This window comes from Salvelinus alpinus, chromosome 4 (assembly GCF_045679555.1).
Source record: "Salvelinus alpinus chromosome 4, SLU_Salpinus.1, whole genome shotgun sequence".
Classification (NCBI taxonomy): Eukaryota; Metazoa; Chordata; class Actinopteri; order Salmoniformes; family Salmonidae; genus Salvelinus; species Salvelinus alpinus.
In genome coordinates, this window is record NC_092089.1 from 19,508,526 (window position 1) to 19,535,107 (window position 26,582).

The window sequence follows — 26,582 nt, forward strand, 5'->3', positions numbered from 1 at the left end:
GAAGAGGAAGTCAGCTCCTATGTCATGTGACCAGGGTTTTAGAGTGTCTACACATAACCTGCAAGGACTAGACAACCTTGATCGTATAGATTTATTGACATTAAATGACAGAATGCATCCAAAGCAACTGCATTGTGGGTCAGGAACCATAGAAGAAAAAGCATATCAATATCCACCTTTATGGTTATGGGCTAATAAGAAAGCGTTAACAACAAACCGTATTATTATTATTATTCAAGGTTATATATCAACACTTCATGTACATTATGCAGCTTGTGTGTCTTTAACAGACCTGGGTTCAAAAACTATTTGAAATAATTTCAAATAATTAATCTTGATTGATTGAGCTTGCATGGCTAAATGCAGTGTTTCCCACCCCTGGTCCTCCAGTACCCCGAACAGCCCACCCCTGGTCCTCCAGTACCCCGAACAGCCCAACCCTGGTCCTCCAGTACCCCGAACAGCCCAACCCTGGTCCTCCAGTACCCCGAACAGCCCACCCCTGGTCCTCCAGTACCCCGAACAGCCCAACCCTGGTCCTCCAGTACCCGAACAGCCCAACCCTGGTCCTCCAGAACCCCGAACAGCCCAACCCTGGTCCTCCAGAACCCCGAACAGCCCAACCCTGGTCCTCCAGAACCCCGAACAGCCCAACCCTGGTCCTCCAGAACCCCCAACAGCCCAACCCTGGTCCTCCAGAACCCCCAACAGAACACATTTACACTGTAGCCCTGGACAAACACACTTCATTCAACTCATTGAAAGCTTTATGATTAGTTAACAAGTTGAATCAAGTGTGCTTGTCCAGGTTTACAGTAAACATTTGTACTGTTGGGGATACTTGAGGACCAGGGTCGGGAAACACTGGCTTAATGAACCAATAGAATTGTCCCAAAATAGCAAACTCCGCCCACCTGGCAGTCCAGGTAGGACAGATCAAACGCTCAGTTTCAGATAGTATTTGAACCCAGGTTCTTCTCATGACACAGTCAGCACAGATGATAACAGATCTTCAATGATAGACATATTACAGTATGGCTTTTCAATCATTACAGTTACAGAAAGTTACCAGACAGTATGGCAGAGCTAAGCTAACAATTATGTCAATTAAATCTATAAAACAATTACTGTACTTTTCCCTTTCATCCTTCATTCCCTGTTTATTGAGAGCACGGGGAAGAAAACCCATCACTTCCCCTTACCACCGTAGATAGGACATGGAATGGAGCGATCATTCTTCTTGAACACGTTGTATTGACATGCCTTTTGGTCAAACTCCTTCATGCAACCATCAGGAAAACTTGTGGGCTCAGAAAACCTGCAATCAAACAATCAACATCTGCGAATACTTTGGTAGAAAATGTATGGACTATCACTCACTCACTCACTCACTCACTCACTCACTCACTCACTCACTCACTCACTCACTCACTCACTCACTCACTCACTCACTCACTCACTCACTCACTCACTCACTCACTTACTCACTCACTCACTCACTCACTCACTCACACACTCACACACTCACTCACTCACTCACTCACTCAGTCACTCACTCATTCTCAAATCAAATATTATTTGTCACGTGTGCTCGAATACAACAGGTGTAGACCTTACCATTAAATGCTTCCTTACAAGCCCTTACAATGCAGTTTTAAGAAAATAAGAGTTAAGAAAATATTTACTAAATAAACTAAAGTTTAAAAAAGTAACACAATAAAATAACAATAACGAGGCTATATACAGTGGGTACCGAGTTAATGTGCGGGGGTACAGGTTAGTCGAGGTAATTGAGGTAGTTTGTACATGTAGGTAGAGGTAAAGTGACTATGCATAGATGAAACATCGTTCGGGTCTCCATTCGATTCATTGTTCAGGAGTCTTATGGTTTGGGGGTAGAAGCTGTTAAGGAGCCTTTTGGACCTAGACTTGGCGCTCTGGTACCACTTGCCGTGCGATAGCAGAGAGAATAGTCAATGACTTGGGTGGCTGGAGTCTTTGAAAACAAATTTGGGCCCCTGACACCGCCTGGTATAGAGGTCTTGGATGGCAGGGAGCTTGCACCTAGTGATGTACTGGGCCGTACGCACTACCCTCTGTAGCGCCTTTAAGTCGGAGGCCGAGAAGTTGCCATACTAAGCGGTGATGCAGCCAGTCAAGATGCTCTCAATGGTGCAGCTGTAGAACTTTTTGAGGATCTGAGGACCCATACCAAATCTTTTCAGTCTCCTGAGGGGGAATAGTCTTCACGACTTTCTTGGTGTGTTTGGACCATGATAGTTTGTTGGTGATGTGGACACTTGAAGCTCTCGACCCGCTCCACTACAGCCCCGTCGAAGTGAACGGGGGCATGTTTGGCCCTCCTTTTCCTGTAGTCCACGATCAGCTCCTCTGTCTTGCTCACATTGAGGGAGAGGAGTGGGTCTAGGGTTTCCAGGATGATAGTGTTGATGTGAGCCATGACCAGCCTTTCAAAGCACTTCATGGCTACAGACGTGAGTTCAACAGGAAAGTAGTCATTTAGGCAGGTTACTTTGGCGGTCTTGGGTACAGGGACTATGGTGGTCTGCTTGAAACATGTCGGTATTACAGACTGGGTCAGTTAGAGGTTGAAAATGTCAGTGAAGACTTAAACCACTGCTTGTAGAGATGATAACAATGAACACTGTGAGGGTTATATGGACCAGTGTGGTGGTACAGGCTGGGAAGGCTGAGGGTTATGTGGACCAGTGTGGTAGTACAGGCTGGGAAGGCTGAGGGTTATATGGACCAGTGTGGTGGTACAGGCTGGGAAGGCTGAGGGTTATATGGACCAGTGTGGTGGTACAGACTGGGAAGGCTGAGGGTTATATGGACAGGGGGGTGGTACAGGCTGGGAAGGCTGAGGGTTATATGGACCAGTGTGGTGGTACAGACTGGGAAGGCTGAGGGTTATATGGACCAGTGTGGTAGGTACAGACTGGGAAGGCTGAGGGTTATATGGACCAGTGTGGTGGTACAGACTGGGAAGGCTGAGGGTTATATGGACCAGTGTGGTGGTACAGGCTGGGAAGGCTGAGGGTTATATGGACCAGTGTGGTGGTACAGGCTGGGAAGGCTGAGGGTTATATGGACCAGTGTGGTGGTACAGACTGGGAAGGCTGAGGGTTATATGGACCAGTGTGGTAGGTACAGGCTGGGAAGGCTGAGGGTTATATGGACCAGTGTGGTGGTACAGGCTGGGAAGGCTGAGGGTTATATGGACCAGACATTTAGTGGGTGCTAGAATAAAAGCTGTGTACGGTACTCACGCCTGGCAGCATGACATGTCCCCGTTGGCTTGACAATAGCACTTCATGCAATCACTGGTCCTCCAGCGGGACCCGATATCATGCCACGTCCCATCCTTGTCGTAAAGACACTGCCTCATGCCTAAACAAGAAAACAATATAACATATCAATGTGTTTGTTGTCTTTTTCAATGAGATTCAAGATTCAAGTGTATTAGAAACATCATTGCATAACAATATGAAATTAGATGCTCTTTACAGGTCATAAAATAAAATACAAAAATATAACCCTAAAATCACATAATGATTTGGTACAAGTGGTTATTTTATTAAAATGATAAATGTACAGGTGTGTGTGTGTGTGTGTGTGTGTGTGTGTGTGTGTGTGTGTGTGTGTGTGTGTGTGTGTGTGTGTGTGTGTGTGTGTGTGTGTGTGTGTGTGTGTGTGTGTGTGTGTGTGTGTGTGTGTGTGTGTGTGTGTGTGTGTGTGTGTGTGTTAACAGCTGGTTATCTTTGTTCTTTACCTGGTTCTGCTGGTTTAATCCAGCAGCCAGCATGGAAAAGTGGCAGCAGTGCACACAGGATTACAGCTACAGCCAAGGACCTCTTCCCAGGGAGAAAGAAGAAAAAGCATATGTTATCAGAATCACCGTTATTCTCCTAGTAGGCTACATTTACAGTACTTGTTGACCACAATGAAGAGAACATACAGACAGGATACATAGATTCAGACAGGATACATAGATGCAGACAGGATACATAGATACAGACAGGATACATAGATGCAGACAGGATACATAGATGCAGACAGGATACATAGATACAGACAGGATACATAGATACAGACAGGATACACAGATGCAGACAGGATACATAGATGCAGACAGGATACATAGATGCAGACAGGATACATAAATGCAGACAGGATACATAGATGTAGACAGGATACATAGATGCAGACAGGATACATAGATGCAGACAGGATACATAGATGTAGACAGGATACATAGATGCAGACAGGATACATAGATGCAGACAGGATACATATATACAGACAGGATACATAGATACAGACAGGATACATAGATACAGACAGGATACATAGATGCAGACAGGATACATAGATGCAGACAGGATACATATATGCAGACAGGATACACAGATACAGACAGGATACATAGATACAGACAGGATACATAGATGCAGACAGGATACATAGATGCAGACAGGATACATAGATACAGACAGGATACATAGATACAGACAGGATACATAGATGCAGACAGGATACATAGATACAGACAGGATACATAGATACAGACAGGATACATAGATACAGACAGGATACATAGATACAGACAGGATACATAGATACAGACAGGATACATAGATGCAGACAGGATACATAGATGCAGACAGGATACATAGATGCAGACAGGATACACAGATGCAGACAGGATACATAGATGCAGACAGGATACATAGATGCAGACAGGATACATAAATGCAGACAGGATACATAGACGTAGACAGGATACATAGATGCAGACAGGATACATAGATGCAGACAGGATACATAGATGTAGACAGGATACATAGATGCAGACAGGATACATAGATGCAGACAGGATACATATATACAGACAGGATACATAGATACAGACAGGATACATAGATACAGACAGGATACATAGATGCAGACAGGATACATAGATGCAGACAGGATACATAGATGCAGACAGGATACATAGATACAGACAGGATACATAGATACAGACAGGATACATAGATGCAGACAGGATACATAGATACAGACAGGATACATAGATGCAGACAGGATACATAGATGTAGACAGAGGACAATAAAACCTAGTCCTTTCATCAAACCGTCTAAACATTAAAGATGAAGAACTAGCAAAGTGAACTGACACATTTTAACATGTGGAGGTGATAGGTCATTAACCCTCCTCTAGATCTCTGGGTAATAAAATAACCTAAAGTCACTTATAATTCTAATTACTCATACATAACATGCAATGATAGAAGGAACTTACCATGATTGACAGGAATTTAGACTGAATTCACAAGTAGATTCTGTTGAGCTGTAGAGCGAGGTGTCATTCAATAATCCTCCCCCATAACATCAGACAATAAGCACAACAAGAGAAGGAAACCCCATCAGTCTCTTACCTTCAGTAACAAGATGCTGGAGCTGGTCTGTGTGATCAGGAGTCAAGACAAGATGCTGGAGCTGGTCTGTGTGATCAGGAGTCAAGACAAGATGCTGGAGCTGGTCTGTGTGATCAGGAGTCAAGACAAGATGCTGGAGCTGGTCTGTGTGATCAGGAGTCAAGACAAGATGCTGGATCTGGTCTGTGTGATCAGGAGTCAAGACAAGATGCTGGAGCTGGTCTGTGTGATCAGGAGTCAAGACAAGATGCTGGATCTGGTCTGTGTGATCAGGAGTCAAGTCCATGTCTTCTCTCCAACAACTCACCATTTTATACTAGATGTAACACAAGTCCTTGTAGTTGCTCAACCTAGGGGCGTGGCTTTTGAGCGATCTTGTAGTTCTGGTGAAATCGGTGATCACTATCAGTAACTCCAATAAGAAGAAGGGTTACATAAACAATAGTAAAGTGTGATGTGTTGTAACATGCTGTTATCAAAAGGAAACACACTTGTGATAAACAGTTGTGCGATGCTGTTCCTTCCCTGGTACAATGATGATAATAATGTTGTGTTATTATTACTTAACAAATCATTGTAAAATGGCAGCAATTCAACGACATTTGTACAATGATTTGTGAAAAAATACAACAACAAAAAACCCATTCTGGTCATACCAGGGACGGGACAGCATCGCACAACTGTTCAAGGTGTTGTTTTGCGTGTAACTTCATTTTAACAGACACTTTGCCCCATAGGACCACCGTAGTGGCAGTTTCACGTTTTAATGTCACGTGCACAAATACAGTGAAATGCCTTTCTTGCAAGCTCTAAACCCAACAATGCAGTAATCAATAACGATGTAATATTAAAAATAATAAGGTAGAATAAAAACACACGAGATATAAAAATAAGAAATAAGAAGTTTTCAGACTTTTTATCCAATCCAGAAGCGTTCTGAAACAACATCCCGATAGCTACAGAAAGGTATGACAGCAGATAGATGAGAGGTGGTTATTGGGCAGCGCCTTGTATTAGTTAGTCATAATGTGATTCAGACATTGGTGTCAGCAGTGGGATTAAGAGTGAGTCTTCGTTCCAAATGGCACCCTATTCCCTATTCCCCCCTATTCCCCTGGTCCTCCAGTACCCCGAACAGCCCAACCCTGGTCCTCCAGTACCCGAACAGCCCAAACCTGGTCCTCCAGAACCCCGAACAGCCCAACCCTGGTCCTCCAGAACCCCGAACAGCCCAACCCTGGTCCTCCAGAACCCCGAACAGCCCAACCCTGGTCCTCCAGAACCCCCAACAGCCCAACCCTGGTCCTCCAGAACCCCCAACAGAACACATTTACACTGTAGCCCTGGACAAACACACTTCATTCAACTCATTGAAAGCTTTATGATTAGTTAACAAGTTGAATCAAGTGTGCTTGTCCAGGTTTACAGTAAACATTTGTACTGTTGGGGGTACTGGAGGTCCAGGGTCGGGAAACACTGGCTTAATGAACAAATAGAAATGTCCCAAAATAGCAAACTCCGCCCATCTGGCAGTCCAGGTAGGACAGATCAAACGCTCACAGTTTCAGATAGTATTTGAACCCAGGTTCTTCTCATGACACAGTCAGCACAGATGATAACACATCTTCAATGATAGACACATTACAGTATGGCTTTTCAATCATTACAGTTACAGAAAGTTACCAGACAGTATGGCAGAGCTAAGCTAACAATTATGTCAATTAAATCTATAAAACAATTACTGTACTTTTCCCTTTCATCCTTCATTCCCTGTTTATTGAGAGCAGGGGGAAGAAAACCCATCACTTCCCCTTACCACCGTAGACAGGACATGGAATGGAGCGATCATTCTTCTTGAACACGTTGTATTGACATGCCTTTTGGTCAAACTCCTTCATGCAACCATCAGGAAAACTTGTGGGCTCAGAAAACCTGCAATCAAACAATCAACATCTGCGAATACTTTGGTAGAAAATGTATGGACTATCACTCACTCACTCACTCACTCACTCACTCACTCACTCACTCACTCACTCACTCACTCACTCACTCACTCACTCACTCACTCACTCACTCACTCACTCACTCACTCACTCACTTACTCACTCACTCACTCACTCACTCACTCACTCACACACTCACACACTCACTCACTCACTCACTCACTCACTCACTCACTCACTCACTCACTCACTCACTCATTCTCAAATCAAATATTATTTGTCACGTGTGCTCGAATACAACAGGTGTAGACTTTACCGTGAAATGCTTCTTTACAAGCCCTTACAATGCAGTTTTAAGAAAATAAGAGTTAAGAAAATATTTACTAAATAAACTAAAGTTTAAAAAAGTAACACAATAAAATAACAATAACGAGGCTATATACAGTGGGTACCGAGTTAATGTGCGGGGGTACAGGTTAGTCGAGGTAATTGAGGTAGTTTGTACATGTAGGTAGAGGTAAAGTGACTATGCATAGATGAAACATCGTTCGGGTCTCCATTCGATTCATTGTTCAGGAGTCTTATGGTTTGGGGGTAGAAGCTGTTAAGGAGCCTTTTGGACCTAGACTTGGCGCTCTGGTACCACTTGCCGTGCGATAGCAGAGAGAATAGTCAATAACTTGGGTGGCTGGAGTCTTTGAAAACAAATTTGGGCCCCTGACACCGCCTGGTATAGAGGTCTTGGATGGCAGGGAGCTTGCCCCTAGTGATGTACTGGGCCGTACGCACTACCCTCTGTAGCGCCTTTAAGTCGGAGGCCGAGAAGTTGCCATACTAAGCGGTGATGCAGCCAGTCAAGATGCTCTCAATGGTGCAGCTGTAGAACTTTTTGAGGATCTGAGGACCCATACCAAATCTTTTCAGTCTCCTGAGGGGGAATAGTCTTCACGACTTTCTTGGTGTGTTTGGACCATGATAGTTTGTTGGTGATGTGGACACTTGAAGCTCTCGACCCGCTCCACTACAGCCCCGTCGAAGTGAACGGGGGCATGTTTGGCCCTCCTTTTCCTGTAGTCCACGATCAGCTCCTCTGTCTTGCTCACATTGAGGGAGAGGAGTGGGTCTAGGGTTTCCAGGATGATAGTGTTGATGTGAGCCATGACCAGCCTTTCAAAGCACTTCATGGCTACAGACGTGAGTTCAACAGGAAAGTAGTCATTTAGGCAGGTTACTTTGGCGGTCTTGGGTACAGGGACTATGGTGGTCTGCTTGAAACATGTCGGTATTACAGACTGGGTCAGTTAGAGGTTGAAAATGTCAGTGAAGACTTAAACCACTGCTTGTAGAGATGGTAACAATGAACACTGTGAGGGTTATATGGACCAGTGTGGTGGTACAGGCTGGGAAGGCTGAGGGTTATATGGACCAGTATGGTGGTACAGACTGGGAAGGCTGAGGGTTATATGGACCAGTGTGGTGGTACAGGCTGGGAAGGCTGAGGGTTATATGGACCAGTGTGGTGGTACAGACTGGGAAGGCTGAGGGTTATATGGACAGGGGGGTGGTACAGGCTGGGAAGGCTGAGGGTTATATGGACCAGTGTGGTGGTACAGACTGGGAAGGCTGAGGGTTATATGGACCAGTGTGGTAGAAGGCTGAGGGTTATATGGACCAGTGGGGTGGTACAGGCTGGGAAGGCTGAGGGTTATATGGACCAGTGTGGTGGTACAGGCTGGGAAGGCTGAGGGTTATATGGACCAGTGTGGTGGTACAGGCTGGGAAGGCTGAGGGTTATATGGACCAGTGTGGTGGTACAGGCTGGGAAGGCTGAGGGTTATATGGACCAGTGTGGTAGGTACAGGCTGGGAAGGCTGAGGGTTATATGGACCAGTGTGGTGGTACAGACTGGGAAGGCTGAGGGTTATATGGACCAGACATTTAGTGGGTGCTAGAATAAAAGCTGTGTACGGTACTCACGCCTGGCAGCATTACATGTCCCCGTTGGCTTGACAATAGCAGTTCATGCAATCACTGGTCCTCCAGCGGGACCCGATATCATGCCACGTCCCATCCTTGTCGTAAAGACACTGCCTCATGCCTAAACAAGAAAACAATATAACATATCAATGTGTTTGTTGTCTTTTTCAATGAGATTCAAGATTCAAGTGTATTAGAAACATCATTGCATAACAATATGAAATTAGATGCTCTTTACAGGTCATAAAATAAAATACAAAAATATAACCCTAAAATCACATAATGATTTGGTACAAGTGGTTATTTTATTAAAATGATAAATGTACAGGTGTGTGTGTGTGTGTGTGTGTGTGTGTGTGTGTGTGTGTGTGTGTGTGTGTGTGTGTGTGTGTGTGTGTGTGTGTGTGTGTGTGTGTGTGTGTGTGTGTGTGTGTGTGTGTGTGTGTGTGTGTGTGTGTGTGTGTGTGTTAACAGCTGGTTATCTTTGTTCTTTACCTGGTTCTGCTGGTTTAATCCAGCAGCCAGCATGGAAAAGTGGCAGCAGTGCACACAGGATTACAGCTACAGCCAAGGACCTCTTCCCAGGGAGAAAGAAGAAAAAGCATATGTTATCAGAATCACCTTTATTCTCCTAGTAGGCTACATTTACAGTACTTGTTGACCACAATGAAGAGAACATACAGACAGGATACATAGATTCAGACAGGATACATAGATGCAGACAGGATACATAGATACAGACAGGATACATAGATGCAGACAGGATACATAGATGCAGACAGGATACATAGATACAGACAGGATACATAGATACAGACAGGATACACAGATGCAGACAGGATACATAGATGCAGACAGGATACATAGATGCAGACAGGATACATAAATGCAGACAGGATACATAGATGTAGACAGGATACATAGATGCAGACAGGATACATAGATGCAGACAGGATACATAGATGTAGACAGGATACATAGATGCAGACAGGATACATAGATGCAGACAGGATACATATATACAGACAGGATACATAGATACAGACAGGATACATAGATACAGACAGGATACATAGATGCAGACAGGATACATAGATGCAGACAGGATACATATATGCAGACAGGATACACAGATACAGACAGGATACATAGATACAGACAGGATACATAGATGCAGACAGGATACATAGATGCAGACAGGATACATAGATACAGACAGGATACATAGATACAGACAGGATACATAGATGCAGACAGGATACATAGATACAGACAGGATACATAGATGCAGACAGGATACATAGATACAGACAGGATACATAGATACAGACAGGATACATAGATACAGACAGGATACATAGATGCAGACAGGATACATAGATACAGACAGGATACATAGATGCAGACAGGATACACAGATGCAGACAGGATACATAGATGCAGACAGGATACATAGATGCAGACAGGATACATAAATGCAGACAGGATACATAGACGTAGACAGGATACATAGATGCAGACAGGATACATAGATGCAGACAGGATACATAGATGTAGACAGGATACATAGATGCAGACAGGATACATAGATGCAGACAGGATACATATATACAGACAGGATACATAGATACAGACAGGATACATAGATACAGACAGGATACATAGATGCAGACAGGATACATAGATGCAGACAGGATACATATATGCAGACAGGATACATAGATACAGACAGGATACATAGATACAGACAGGATACATAGATGCAGACAGGATACATAGATACAGACAGGATACATAGATGCAGACAGGATACATAGATGTAGACAGAGGACAATAAAACCTAGTCCTTTCATCAAACCGTCTAAACATTAAAGATGAAGAACTAGCAAAGTGAACTGACACATTTTAACATGTGGAGGTGATAGGTCATTAACCCTCCTCTAGATCTCTGGGTAATAAAATAACCTAAAGCCACTTATAATTCTAATTACTCATACATAACATGCAATGATAGAAGGAACTTACCATGATTGACAGGAATTTAGACTGGATTCACAGGTAGATTCTGTAGGTTCTGTTGAGCTGTAGAGTGAGGTGTCATTCAATAATCCTCCCCCATAACATCAGACAATAAGCACAACAAGAGAAGGAAACCCCATCAGTCTCTTACCTTCAGTAACAAGATGCTGGAGCTGGTCTGTGTGATCAGGAGTCAAGACAAGATGCTGGAGCTGGTCTGTGTGATCAGGAGTCAAGACAAGATGCTGGAGCTGGTCTGTGTGATCAGGAGTCAAGACAAGATGCTGGAGCTGGTCTGTGTGATCAGGAGTCAAGACAAGATGCTGGATCTGGTCTGTGTGATCAGGAGTCAAGACAAGATGCTGGAGCTGGTCTGTGTGATCAGGAGTCAAGACAAGATGCTGGAGCTGGTCTGTGTGATCAGGAGTCAAGTCCATGTCTTCTCTCCAACAACTCACCATTTTATACTAGATGTAACACAAGTCCTTGTAGTTGCTCAACCTAGGGGCGTGGCTTTTGAGCGATGTTGTAGTTCTGGTGAAATCGGTGATCACTATCAGTAACTCCAATAAGAAGAAGGGTCACATAAACAATAGTAAAGTGTGATGTGTTGTAACATGCTGTTATCAAAAGGAAACACACTTGTGATAAACAGTTGTGCGATGCTGTTCCTTCCCTGGTACAATGATGATAATAATGTTGTGTTATTATTACTTAACAAATCATTGTAAAATGGCAGCAATTCAACGACATTTGTACAATGATTTGTGAAAAAATACAACAACAAAAAACCCATTCTGGTCATACCAGGGACGGGACAGCATCGCACAACTGTTCAAGGTGTTGTTTTGCGTGTAACTTCATTTTAACAGACACTTTGCCCCATAGGACCACCGTAGTGGCAGTTTCACGTTTTAATGTCACGTGCACAAATACAGTGAAATGCCTTTCTTGCCAGCTCTAAACCCAACAATGCAGTAATCAATAACAATGTAATATTAAAAATAATAAGGTAGAATAAAAACACACAAGATATAAAAATAAGAAATAAGACATTTTCAGACTTTTTATCCAATCCAGAAGCGTTCTGAAACAACATCCTGATAGCTACAGAAAGGTATGACAGCAGATAGATGAGAGGTGGTTATTGGGCAGCGCCTTGTATTAGTTAGTCATAATGTGATTCAGACATTGGTGTCAGCAGTGGGATTAAGAGTGAGTCTTCGTTCCAAATGGCACCCTATTCCCTTTATAGTGCACTACTTTTGACCAGAGGCCTATATAAGGAATAGGGTGCCAATTGGGAAACATCTGAAGTGTCACTACATCAGAGAAGAAGGTAAGCTTCACTGTGCTCCCTCCGAGAGCAGAGCAGAGCGGTCTCTGTGTCGTGGAAGGGAGCTTTCTGAAGGAACAGCAAGCCAGTCAACAGTAGCTGGGGAAAATGCCAACAAGAGCAGTGCTTGCTGCCATGGCAACAGGGCAGCGCCACAGTTCTTCCTACTCCATTAAGAAAGATGTGGTGGCTCTGCGGCTCTGCCCTCAGTGGTGCTGTAGCATGACACCGCCATGCTCATAGAGCCCATTGAGACTAAGCTGGGGAATTCAGCAGTTAATGAAAATAGCAGGGTTGTCTCCCAAATAGCACACTATTCCCTATATAGTGCACTACTTTTGACCAGGGCCAGCTCAGATCCATTGGGAAGGTGTCACTGATCCCACCCCACCACCTGAGTTTCAAGCAGCAGAAACAAAAATACATTTTGGTGTTGTACCACACACACCACTGGGGAATATAGAATAATGAATAGAACCCTGGGGAATATATAATAATGAATAGAACCCTGGGGAATATAGAATAATGAATAGAACCCTGGGGAATATAGAATAATGAATAGAACCCTGGGGAATATAGAATAATGAATAGAACCCTGGGGAATATAGAATAATGAATAGAACCCTGGGGAATATAGAATAATGAATAGAACCCTGGGGAATATAGAATAATGAATAGAACTCTGGGGAATATAGAATAATGAATAGAACCCTGGGGAATATAGAATAATGAATAGAATCCTGGGGAATATAGAATAATGAATAGAACCCTGGGGAATATAGAATAATGAATAGAACCCTGGGGAATAAAGAATAATGAATAGAACCCTGGGGAATATAGAATAATGAATCGAATCCTGGGGAATATAGAATAATGAATAGAACCCTGGGGGATATAGAATAATGAATAGAACCCTGTGGAATATAGAATAATGAATAGAACCCTGGGGAATAAAGAATAATGAATAGAACCCTGGGGAATATAGAATAATGAATAGAACCCTGGGGAATATAGAATAACGAATAGATGTCACAGCCGTCGTAGGGAGGAGACCAAGGCGCAGCGTGGTATGCGTACATTCTCTTTATTATAAGAATGAACACTGAACAAAACAACAAAACAACAAAACGAACCGTGAAGCTATACAAAAGAGTGCTGAACAGGCAACTACACATAGACAAGAACCCACAAAACCAAAAGGGAAAATGGCAACCTAAACATGATCCCCAATCAGAGACAACGATAAACAGCTGCCTCTGATTGGGAACCAGTTCAGGCCACCATAGACCTACATATACCTAGACATACCAAAACCCCTAGATATACAAAAAACCCTAGACAATACGAAAACAAGCATACCCACCCTCGTCACACCCTGACCTAACCAAAATAATAAAGAAAACATAGATAACTAAGGTCAGGGCGTGACAATAGACCCCTGGGGAATATAGAATAATGAATAGAACCCTGGGGAATAAAGAATAATGAATAGAACCCTGGGGAATATAGAATAATGAATAGAACCCTGGGGAATATAGATTCATCAATAGAACCCTGGGGAATATAGAATAATGAATAGAACCCTGGGGAATATAGATTCATCAATAGAACCCTGGGGAATATAGAATAATGAATAGAACCCTGGGGAATATAGAATAATGAATAGAACACTGGGGAATATAGATTCATCAATAGAACCCTGGGGAATATATAATAATGAATAGAACCCTGGGGAATATATAATAATGAATAGAACCCTGGGGAATAATGAATAATGAATAGAATGTAGAATAATGATTGGGGAATATAAAATAATGAAAAGAACCCTGGGGAATAAAGAATAAGCTGAGTATTCTGAGGTTGGAGCGTTTTGATTGAAACACTTGCCTTGACCCAATCAATTCAGCATAATAAAAGGGTGGTCTTAAGGTCATATTGCTGGGAAACTGGTTTTGGTGAATACACATTTGGTGAATGCTTGTAATACTGGTGATGCAATAGTAAGACCAAACCTGTCACATCATAGACTATCAGGTGTCAAGCTATGGCGTGAGGAACAGCAGTTTTGTTCTCTAGAAATAGGGAATTATTTTGTAGGCTGAACTGATGTAGACGTGAGCAGCGATTTCAACCTCAGGAAGGCCTGTATAATGTGAATTATGGAGTAGTGAATGAATGAATGAATGAATGAATGAATGAATGAATGAATGAAATGTTATTTTCGTGTCACATCGCCAGTTGGCAACCCTTCCCGTATGGGATTAATTGACAGATAAACAAACATTACAACAATTCACTGTGATAATTCAGTGATAATTTTGTCTCCGGTGTTCTTTGCAGTGCGCATCGCATAAAGAGTGAAACAATTAAAATATAAAAATCAATACATAATAATAAATAAGGTTATCCAAACAATAATTATATCCCTAGAGCAGTAAAAAAATATACATACATATACAGTACCGGTCAAAAGTTTGGACACACCTACTCATTCAATGTTTTTTCTTTATTCTTACGATTTTCTACATTGTAGAATAATAGTGAAGACATCAAAACTATGAAATATTAGCCCAAAATAGTAGCCCAAAAAGTGTTACATTTTATATTTGAGACTCTTCAAAGTAGCCACCCTTTGCCATGATGACAGCTTTGCACACTCTTGGCATTCTCTCAACCAGCTTCACGTGGAATGCTTTTCCAACAGTCTTGAAGGAGTTCCCACATATGCTGAACATTTGTTGGCTGCTTTTCCTTCACTCTGCGGTCCAACTCATCCCAAACCATCTCAATTGGGTTGAGGTCTGGTGATTGTGGAGGCCAGGTCATCTGATGTAGCACTCCATCACTCCTTCTTGGTAAAATAGCCCTTACACGGCCTGGAGGTGTGTTGGGTCATTGTCCTGTTGAAAAACAAATGATAGTCCCACTAAGCGCAAATCAGATGGTATGGCGTATCGCTGCAGAATGCTGTGGTAGCCATGCTGGTTAAGTGTGCCTTTAATTCTAAATAAATCACAGACAGTGTCACCAGCAAAGCACCCCACACCATCACACCTCTCCCTCCATGCTTCACGGTGGGAACCACACATGAGATCATCCATTCACCTACTCTGCGTCTCACAAAGACATGGTGGTTGGAACCAAAAATCTCAAATTTGGACTCATCAGGTTGTGTTTCTTGGCCCAGGTGCCATTTGGGACACACAGTCTGTCACCAGTGAGAACAATGAGCAAGAACATTGCAGCCATCACACTAACTCTTGCTCCCTTCCTCCGGTGCTCGACATCGCCGGTCTACTAACCACTGGTCCTGGCATCCCACATTTTGCACACCTGGCAACCATCACCACCCTGATTACTCTCCCTTCATTATAACCCTCAGTAAGCCTCAGTCATCAGGCAGTATTGGTTTTGGTTACGTTCAGTACTCTTCTCCTGTTTTGTATTTTCTTCATGTCTATTAAACTCACCTTCAGCCACCTGCTTCCTGACTGCCTGCGTACACGTTACAGCCCCACACTACAGATGTGGATTCTGTCCATCTTACCTTTGGTTGTGTTTGACCTGGATAAACAAATCCAGTCTGATATCCAATGAGTGGTAGTCAAGAAGGAACAGTATGCATGTGCCTGGATTCAAGCCTGAGAGGCCCAGTTTCTACATATTAATGTCTTTTCCATGTGTTTGGGAGCCAAGACGCTCTCCATTCAGCCGAAAATAGAAGGTTGCTGCTTACTCACAACATCTTCGTCCAGAGTGCAGTCTATGGCACCTAGATGAAGAGGAGGAGAGATTTGTTCAGAGTGGAGGAATACCACAGACCACTGACTGGAGGACTGTTGAAGACTGACATTCTGTTCCTTTATGTCAGGATCTGTTTCATTGAGAGCTACAATGGGGGAAAAATTCTAATCTCTACTTCTTCAAGAGAAGGTAAAGGACAAGGCTTGAAGGTGCAATATACGCCCCAAACGGCACCCTATTCCATTTATAGTGCACTACTTTTGACCAGGGACCATCACTATTATGAATGCATCATCATCATCCTCCTCAACAACATCGTCATCATGTTGCCACCCTACCAGGGAAGGAACAGCATTGCGTTCAAAACGTATAAAAGTTTTCATTTATTTTCTTTTTATAACACCATATCAGATGTGCCTCCTGGACATTACACCGCTAGAATCTGTCTGCTGCTGTCTAAAACATCCACCACTCAGTGTCTCTGTTAAAGCTCTTCAGACAACAACATAACTGATACTTCTCTCTCTCTGACTCTCACGCGCTCTCTCTCCATTTGAACAGAACCTACAGAATCTACCTTTGAATCAGGTCTACATTCCTATGAATCATGGTAAATTTGTTCAAATTTTGCATGTTAGGTGCCTTGAGTTATTAGAATCTTTTTAATTTACACATACAGTGCATTCGGAAAGTATTCCGGCCCCTTTTACTTTTTCCACATTTGTTACAGTACAGCCTTATTCAAAAATGTATTAAATTGTTGTTTTTCTCATCAATCTACATACAATATCCCATAATAACAAAACAAAAACAGGTTTTTAGAAATGTTTGAAAAAAACTAAGAAAAAATGAACACTTCAATATCACATTAAAATAAGTATTCAGACCATTTACTCAGGACTTTGTTGAAGCACTTTTGGCAGCGATTACAACCTCGAGTCTTCTTGGGTATGACTCTACAAGCTTGGCACAACTGTACTTGGGGAGTTTTTCCCATTCTTCTCTGCAGATCCTCTCAAGCTCGGTCAGGTTGGATTGGCAGCATCGCTGCACAGCTATTTTCCGGTCTCTCCAGAGATGTTCGATCAGGTTCAAGTATGGGCTCTGGCTGGGCCACTCAAGGACATTCAGAGACTTGTGCCGAAGCCACTCCTGCGTTGTCTTGGCTGTGTGTTTAGGGTCGTTGTCCTATTGAAAAGGTTAACTTTCGCCCCAGTCTGAGGTCCTGAGTGCTCTGGAGCAGGTTTTCATCAAGGATCTCTCTGTACCTTTTGGCAAACTCCAAGCGGGCTGTCTTTTACCTAGGTGTGGCTTCTGTCTGGCCACTCTACCATAAAGGCCTGATTGGTGGAGTGCTGCAGAGATGGGAGAACCATCCAGAAGGACAACCATCCCCACAGAGGAACTCTGGAGCTCTGTCAGAGTGACCACAGGGTCTCCCTGACCAAGGACCTTCTCCCCCAATTGCTCAGTTTGGCCGGGCAGCCATATCTAGGAAGAGTCTTGGTGGTTTGTTTCAAACTTCTTTCATTTAAGAATGATGGAGGCCATGGTATTCTTGAGAACCTTCAATGCAGCAAAACATTTTTGGTACCCTTCCCCTGATCTGTGCCTCGACACAATCCTGTCTCGGAGCTCTAAGGACAATTCCTTCCACCTCATGGCTTGAATTTTGCTCTGACATGCACTGTCAACTGTGGACCTTATATAGACAGGTGTGTGCCTTTTCAAATCATGTCCAAACAATTACATTTACCACAGGTGGACTCCAATCAAATTGTAGAAACATCTCAAGGATGATCAATGGAAACAGGATGCACCTGAGCTGAATACTTATGTAAATAACGTTTTTATGTTTTGGGTTTTTATGAATTTCAAAAATGTATAAACCTCTTTTTGCTTTATCATTATGGGGTAGTGTGTTTAGACTGATGAGGGGCGGGAAACGATTGAATCCATTTCAGAATAAGGCTGTAACGTAACAACATGTGGAAAAAGGGAATGGGGTCTGAAAAACTTTCCTAATGAACTGTAAGTAATGTGGTTTTCATTTTCATGTGATTGATGATGATAAATATGATTGATAAATATTGGGCATTTTAAATGACATAATAGGAAAGTAACATTGGAACAACATACTGAAAGGTAAATGTGTTACCTAGAGATCTAGAGTAGGGTCAATGACCTACTAGCGCCAAATGTTGAAATGTGTCACTTGTTTCTCCCTGGGAAGAGGTCCTTGGCTGTAGCTATAATCCTGTGTGCACTGCTGCCACTTTTCCATGCTGGCTGCTAGATTGAACAAGCTAAACCAGGTAAAGAACAAAGATAACCAGCTGTTAACACACACACACACACAAAAGTACACACACAAGTACACAAAACACAGGTATATTTAATAACCCCCAAAAAAGAACCCCTCTTATAGAAATATTATGATGTGATTTTATGGTTTTATTTCAGTGGTCCTCCACATGACCTTTAACCTCATTTCATATTGTTATGGACTGATGTTTCTTGAACGTGGCATGACATCACAACAAATATATATATTTTTATTGTTTTCTTGTTTAGGCATGAGGCAGTGTCTTTACGACAAGGATGGGACGTGGCATGATATCGGGTCCCGCTGGAGAACCAGTGATTGCATGAAGTGCTATTGTCAAGCCAACAGGGACATGTCATGCTACCAGGCGTGAGTACCGTACACAGCTTTTATTCTAGCACCCACTAAATGTCTGGTCCATATAACCCTCAGCCTTCCCAGCCTGTACCTACCACACTGGTCCATATAACCCTCAGCCTTCCCAGCCTGTACCACCACACTGGTCCATATAACCCTCAGCCTTCCCAGTCTGTACCACCACACTGGTCCATATAACCCTCAGCCTTCCCAGCCTGTACCACCACACTGGTCCATATAACCCTCAGCCTTCCCAGCCTGTACCACCACACTGGTCCATATAACCCTCAGCCTTCCCAGCCTGTACCACCACACTGGTCCATATAACCCTCAGCCTTCCCAGTCTGTACCACCACACTGGTCCATATAACCCTCAGCCTTCCCAGTCTGTACCACCACACTGGTCCATATAACCCTCAGCCTTCTCAGTCTGTACCACCACACTGGTCCATATAACCCTCAGCCTTCCCAGTCTGTACCACCACACTGGTCCATATAACCCTCAGCCTTCCCAGTCTGTACCACCACACTGGTCCATATAACCCTCAGCCTTCCCAGTCTGTACCACCACACTGGTCCATATAACCCTCAGCCTTCCCAGTCTGTACCACCACACTGGTCCATATAACCCTCAGCCTTCCCAGTCTGTACCACCACACTGGTCCATATAACCCTCAGCCTTCCCAGTCTGTACCACCACACTGGTCCATATAACCCTCAGCCTTCCCAGTCTGTACCACCACACTGGTCCATATAACCCTCAGCCTTCCCAGCCTGTACCACCACACTGGTCCATATAACCCTCAGTCTTCCCAGTCTGTACCACCACACTGGTCCATATAACCCTCAGCCTTCCCAGCCTGTACCACCACACTGGTCCATATAACCCTCAGCCTTCCCAGTCTGTACCACCACACTGGTCCATATAACCCTCAGCCTTCCCAGTCTGTACCACCACACTGGTCCATATAACCCTCAGCCTTCCCAGTCTGTACCACCCCACTGGTCCATATAACCCTCAGCCTTCCCAGTCTGTACCACCACACTGGTCCATATAACCCTCAGCCTTCCCAGTCTGTACCACCCCACTGGTCCATATAACCCTCAGCCTTCCCAGTCTGTACCACCACACTGGTCCATATAACCCTCAGCCTTCCCAGTCTGTACCACCACACTGGTCCATATAACCCTCACAGTGCTCATTGTTACCATCTCTAGCTCAGTGGTTTAACAATGGAATGAGGGAGTTACCTCAATTACCTCGACTAACCTGTACCCCCGCACATTGACTCGGTACCGGTACCCCCTGTTATTTTATTATGTAACTTTCTTTACTTTAGTTTATTTAGTAAACATTTCGTTAACTCTTATTTTCTTAAAACTGCATTGTTGGTTAAGGGTTTCTAAGTAAGCATTTCACGGTAAGGTCTACACCTGTTGTATAAATTTGATTTGAGAATGAGTGAGTGATAGTCCATACATTTTCTACCAAAGTATTCACAGATGTTGATTGTTTGATTGCAGATATTCTGAGCCCACACGTTTTCCTGATGATTGAGGAGGAGTTTGACCAAAAGGCATGTAAATATAACGTGTTCAAGAAGAATGATCGCTCCATTCCATGCCCTATCTACGGTGGTAAGGGGAAGTGATGGGTTTTCTTCCCCGTGCTCTGAATAAACAGGGTATAAAACTACAAATTGTTTTGCGTAAGAGACTGTTTAAAAAAAAAGTGTGTATTCATTTCCTTTTTGTTAACAGCTTTTTACACCATATCACACTTTATTATTGTCTATGGGGCCCCATCTCCCTGGAACTAGCGATTTGATCACCAATTTCAACAGAATTACAGGTTGTCACCCAAGAGTCACCCCCCCCCCCTGGTTGAGTAAAATGTTAAATCTAGTATGAACATTGTGAGTTGTTGGAAAGAAGACATCGATTTCACTCCTGATCTTAGAGAGTTTTGCCCAGGGCCCTGGATACAAGTAGTGGATTATAAAAGGGATGAGATAGTGGGGTATTTGGGACATTATTAATCAGTTACAGTCAGAAAACATTTTAACTTCCAGTGAACCAGACTCCCATCCTGCAGTTGTGGCTAGATTGAGTACAGCTAAAGTTTTTTTAAAAAAGAAAAGAAAATTGAGTCGCGTCTGTGACAATTTTAGATAACCCTTTTCCTAAGCTTAAACCAATTCTCATATGGAAACACTTGAGTACATGAGAGATTCAATGTATATTGAAAGCATGTGCTTCCACACAGGTGGGGTTCCTGAGTTAATTAAGCAATTAACACCAGGGGTTGGAACCTGTTCAGGGAACAGAACAACATTTTTCAAGGAACAGAAATAGAACCCGGAACGAAAGTGATCCATACTGTTCCGGAACAGAACCATTACTTTAAAAGCATGGGAACCGGTTAATGAAGTTCTTATACATTCCAGGCATTTTTTTCTAGTCCTACAACAAAAACTCAAAGCGCCTATGCAAAACCCTCACTCTGTCACTCAGGCTATTATTTTGCTACCATGGCTATGCCCCCATTGGATGACAACGCCCACATGCACATGCCACGAGTGGTCACTAAATAATATGATGAGCATGAAAACGATGTAAACCATATGCCATGGCCGTCTCAGTCACCAGGTCTCAACCCAATTGAACACTTATGCGAGACTTTTTCTCAAATATTTGATGAGATTGGAAAACCATTTGGGAGGAATCTTAGACCATTCCTCCACATATTATCTTTCCAGATCCTTGATACCCTTCGTCTGTGCTTATGGACCGCCCTCTAAGTCAAACCACAAGTTTTCAATTGGGTTCAATTTCAGAGACAGACGGCCATTGCAAAATATTAATTTTGTGGTCAATTAGGCTAACCATTTCTTTGTGGATTTTGATGAATGCTTGCTTGGGGTTATTATCTTGCTGGAAGATCTACTTGTGGCCAAGTGTCAGCCTCCTCGCAGAGGCAAAAAAACATTTTTGGCTAAAATGTCCTCGTACTTGGTAAAGTTTGTGATGTCGTTGACCTTAAAGGGCCCCAGGACCAGTGGAAGTTAAATAGCGCCATAACATCACAGATCCACCACCATATTTTACTGTAGGTATGAGGTACTTTTCTGCAGAAGCTTCTGTTTTTCTAACACCAAACCCACTGCTTTCAATAGATGTAAAAAAATAAAATATATATATTTTTTTTAAAGTAAATTGGCAAAATGTTTGTTACAAGGTTTTCATCACAGCGACGATATGCAGAAAAGAATACCCATACCTACTGTAAAATATGGTGGTGGATCTTTGATGTTATGGGGCTATTTCCTTTCCACTGGTCCTGGGGCTCTTGTTAAGGTCAACAGCATCATGAACATAGGGGGCCATTTGGGGCATGTGAATCAGTGAGAGGCCCTTCAATGTAGTCTCTAGTTGCAGTACCGGATTCACACAACAGAGGGCAGTGTTCAACGCAGCACATTACAACCCAGCATACAATACACAACACAATCCATTGTATTGTACAAGTGGGATTCCAGTGGCAGAAAAATGACATTAGCATGTAGGAAGGCTGCACTATATTTGGAGTAAGGGGTGGAACACCCAGACCATAACCATGACAACAGTAAAACAGTGACAAGGGAGATATGAGATAGCAATCATATCATTATTTCTGTTAAGTTTACTTAATATTTGGGAAGTGACCAAATTCATCTAAATCCACAGAACTCTATCCATGTAATAGGATCCTGGTCAAAGTAATGCACTATATAGGGTGTGTGGGGGGTGGGGGGGGGGGCATACTGTATACTGTATACTGCATACCAATCAGTCATGGTGGGGAAATGACTGATTGGCCCGAAAAGGCTTCTAGAACATTGTGGGGTTAAGTTGTTTAATAAACATTGAACTGTTGCCGGGCAGATCTGTTTTGCTGCTTGGTTCCAATCAGTGATAAAGTGGAACACTGCCTGGGCCAGTCAGAGGTGGACAAGCACCTCTCCAGACGAAGCCATTAGCAGTACCACAGAAAAACAACTCTCTACTTTGTCTGTCTGCCCTTGCTTATTACCCTATTCACTAGGCCATTTATTATAATCAAAACAGGGAGATAAATAGATGAAGCAGAGCTGACATTCATGTAATCTCTCTCGTGGACAGAAAACTGCTTGTCTTTATATCTTAACCAAACCTAGAACACGTCCCAAACGGTGACCTATTCCTATAGGGCTATGGGCAAAGGTAGTGTGCTATGTAGGAAATATGGTTCCTGATGACTCACTCTCAATGTAACTCCTCTGCTCTATCGTTCACTACATACAGTCTGACACTGCCACCCTAGAAGTCGTTTGTGGGACTTCAAAATGAGGGGCGTTCATCAGCGATTGGATCGTCTCTAACCAGTCAGAGTATCAAAGTTGATATCATGTAGGGCCGCCTCTTGCCCAACCCATTAGTTTTCTGGGACCAATCAGAACGGTCAGAATGTGTTCGCATTCCAGAAAATCGTCAGGGAGGGAGGCAAATCCAATCCTTCTCTTGGAATATACACTGTAGATTTCTACAACGTCTTTCTCATCTGTCCTTCTCTTGGAATATACACTGTAGATTTCTACAACGTCTTTCTCATCTGTCCTTCTCTTGGAATACACTGTAGATTTCTACAACGTCTTTCTCATCTGTCCTTCTCTTGGAATATACACTGTAGTTTCTACAACGTCTTTCTCATCTGTCCTTCTCTTGGAATATACACTGTAGATTTCTACAACGTCTTTCTCATCTGTCCTTCTCTTGGAATACACTGTAGATTTCTACAACGTCTTTCTCATCTGTCCTTCTCTTGGAATATACACTGTAGATTTCTACAACGTCTTTCTCATCTGTCCTTCTCTTGGAATACACTGTAGATTTCTACAACGGAATAGAGAGGCAGATCTCCCTCTCCCTACTGCGTGTCTGACACACAATTTATGGAGGGAAAAATAACAGGTACCGGCCAAACACACACATTTTCCAATACATTTATTCATAATTGAACAATCAAAATGGTGCACCAACACTGACAGAACATCAATATCTATTTTAAACTGGCTAATAAATAAAAATATCTCCATATCTGGAGCCTCGTCCAGGCTTGACTCGGTCCCACAGCATTCACAGTCCTCAGATCAATTAGGGCATAGCGTCTTGTGGCTACATCCCAAATGGGCACCCTATTCCCCATTTAGTGCACTACTTTTAACCAGGGCGTCCGCAATGCTATGGGCCGTGGTCAACCGCAGTGCACAAAAATATAGAGTGCCATTTGGGACGCAGACCTACTCTCCATCAGCCACACAGCCCTAGCAGTAGATTAGTAATGACGACCTCCCTTCGACTTATGAACGATAAACATTTGTCTTGAAAATCTTGAACTGGAGATGCTTGGATGCTCCTCTATTCTTTTCTGTTAAGAGAAACCACAAGTACTGAGAAATGACAGGTCTGAATCCTAAATGGCACCCTATATAGTGCACCCCTTTTGCCCCTACCCCCCTCTTATTATGGTTTCAAATTGCCACCATAAGTTCAAAGTGTTCAGTATATCTATGTTCATATTTCAGAACATACGTATTATTTAGACATATAGAATGGTGAAAATATACATGCTGAGGGCAAATGGGGAGCCACTCTACATGATCACTAACCCAAACAGGTCTATACTAGATAAAAATATTAAATATGTTACAACTTCCCCCGGTCTCCCCTTATTAATGGAAAGTGTAACTTTCAAACAATTTCCCCCCCTCTTTCCTACCCGCGAATCAAGGTAATTCAGACAAGCATGACAGAGTTGGAGGATATTTTTCAGTTAAAGTAAAGGACAGTAATGTTACAATGAAGGAAGGAAGCCCTATCACGGCTCAGTATAAAATGCAGACACAGGAGACAAAGGGCTGAGAGACAGAGGTTTAATCCTAGACACATGCAAAGTGGGATGTATACGGAGGGTGCGGGGGCAACAGAAGACGAACAGCAGAGGGGCTAACACGGAACCCAAACCGGCTGCGCGCGTGCGCTATCGTGCATAAATTTATTTTGTCCCCCTACACCAAACGCGATCACGACACGCAGGTTAAAATATCAAAACAAATTCTGAACCAATGACATTAATTTGGAGACAGGTCGAAAAGCATTAAACATGTATGGCAATTTAGCTAGTTAGCTTGCACTTGCTAGCTAATTTGTCCTATTTAGTTGGCTTGCTGTTGCTAGCTAATTTGTCCTGGGATATAAACATTGAGTTGTTATTTTACCTGAAATGCACAATGTCCTCTACTCCGACAATTAATCCACACATAAAACGGCCAACCGAATCGTTTCTAGTCATCTCTCCTCCTTCCAGGCTTTTTCATCTTTGAACTTATATGGTGATCGGCATCTAAACTTTCATAGTATTACCACGACGACCGGCAAAACAGTTTGTCTTTCAATCACCCATGTGGGTATAACCAATGAGGAGATGGCACGTGTGTACCTGCTTCAATAAACCAATGAGGAGATGGGAGAGGCAGGACTTTCAGCTCGATCTGCGTCAGAAATAGAAAGGAGTTCTATTTTAGCCCTTGGCATCGCAGACGCTCGTTGGCGCGCGCTAGCAGTGTGGGTGCAATTTTTGAATAACATGGATTTCTAAATGTATTTTGCCAACGCTCGCAACGTGTCCGGTCTGGTCAGCATGTAACGATTTTAGAGATGAGGAAAGGGCCGATAAAACTGGGGGAAGTTTACAGGACCCTCACCTTGTCAGAATCTATCTGAATATTTCCTGCAGGGAGGAGACAGTGGAGCGATGGAATTCACATTTCTCTGCTTTCACAAAAAGCTGGTTCTCCAGGAGATGCTGGAGGACCTGGAGAACGTGCTCTTGAGCTGAACGGGGGGGGGGGGTGAGGACACGAAAAGGTTCAACATGTCATGGAGCACATCGTTGACCAGGGCCTGGAATACTGCGGGAGCGTTGGTCAGTCCAAATGGCATCACAAGGTACTCGTAGTGCCCGCTAGCCGTGTTTAAGGCTGCCTTCCATTCATCTCCTTTCCCATATCCGAACCAGATGGTAAGCGTTTCCAAAGGTCCAACTTCGAGAAGAGAGAGTCCTCAATGTACCCTGCCATCGTCTTGGTCCGTAGGCTGTGTTGTGCCCGGGAGAAGGTCAATAGCGCAGTAGGGTCGATACGGAGGAAGAGATGAGGCGTGGGCTTTGTTGAAAACCTCCCGGAGGTCCTGGTACTCCGCGGGGACAGCGGAGAGATTCAAGGCTTTTCCCAAACCCGCAGGAAGACATCCCAGGGCAGGCTGCGCCAACTTCAGACAATGCATGTGGCAGAACGGGTTCCAACCCATGATAGAACCAGTAGCCCAGTCGATCAGAGGATTGT

At 43.3% G+C, this 26,582-nt stretch overlaps 1 protein-coding gene and 1 long non-coding RNA gene across 3 annotated transcripts; both read right to left on the minus strand.

Moving 5' to 3' along the window:
• Positions 1-76: 76 nt before the first annotated feature.
• On the minus strand, positions 77-6,172 carry msmbl (microseminoprotein, beta-like). The gene is made up of 5 exons (XM_071395193.1): positions 6,116-6,172; positions 5,460-5,486; positions 3,794-3,875; positions 3,291-3,411; positions 77-1,318 (listed from the first exon to the last, which is right to left on the minus strand). Exons 1-5 carry the CDS (start codon positions 6,170-6,172, stop codon positions 1,189-1,191), a joined length of 417 nt encoding a protein of 138 aa, XP_071251294.1. The 3' UTR covers positions 77-1,188.
• A 415-nt stretch (positions 6,173-6,587) lies between these two features.
• LOC139572457 (uncharacterized) lies at positions 6,588-11,835 on the minus strand. 2 transcript variants are annotated; one of them, XR_011674414.1, is made up of 5 exons: positions 11,550-11,835; positions 11,405-11,461; positions 9,875-9,956; positions 9,380-9,500; positions 6,588-7,391 (listed from the first exon to the last, which is right to left on the minus strand). It is a non-coding gene; the product is annotated as an uncharacterized lncRNA (long non-coding RNA). The 2 variants fall into 2 exon arrangements; XR_011674415.1 differs by lacking the exon at positions 11,405-11,461.
• Positions 11,836-26,582: the final 14,747 nt, after the last annotated feature.

Excerpts from the sequence above, each read along its gene's own strand:
- msmbl (XM_071395193.1), bottom strand. The coding sequence starts at position 6,172 with ATGAAGTTACACGCAAAACAACACCTTGAACAGTTGTGCGATGCTGTC. Across the intron at positions 3,876-5,459 it reads CCAGCATCTTGTTACTGAAG|AGGTCCTTGGCTGTAGCTGT; the intron begins GTAAGAGACTGA and ends CTCCCTGGGAAG. Across the intron at positions 3,412-3,793 it reads GATTAAACCAGCAGAACCAG|GCATGAGGCAGTGTCTTTAC; the intron begins GTAAAGAACAAA and ends TTTCTTGTTTAG.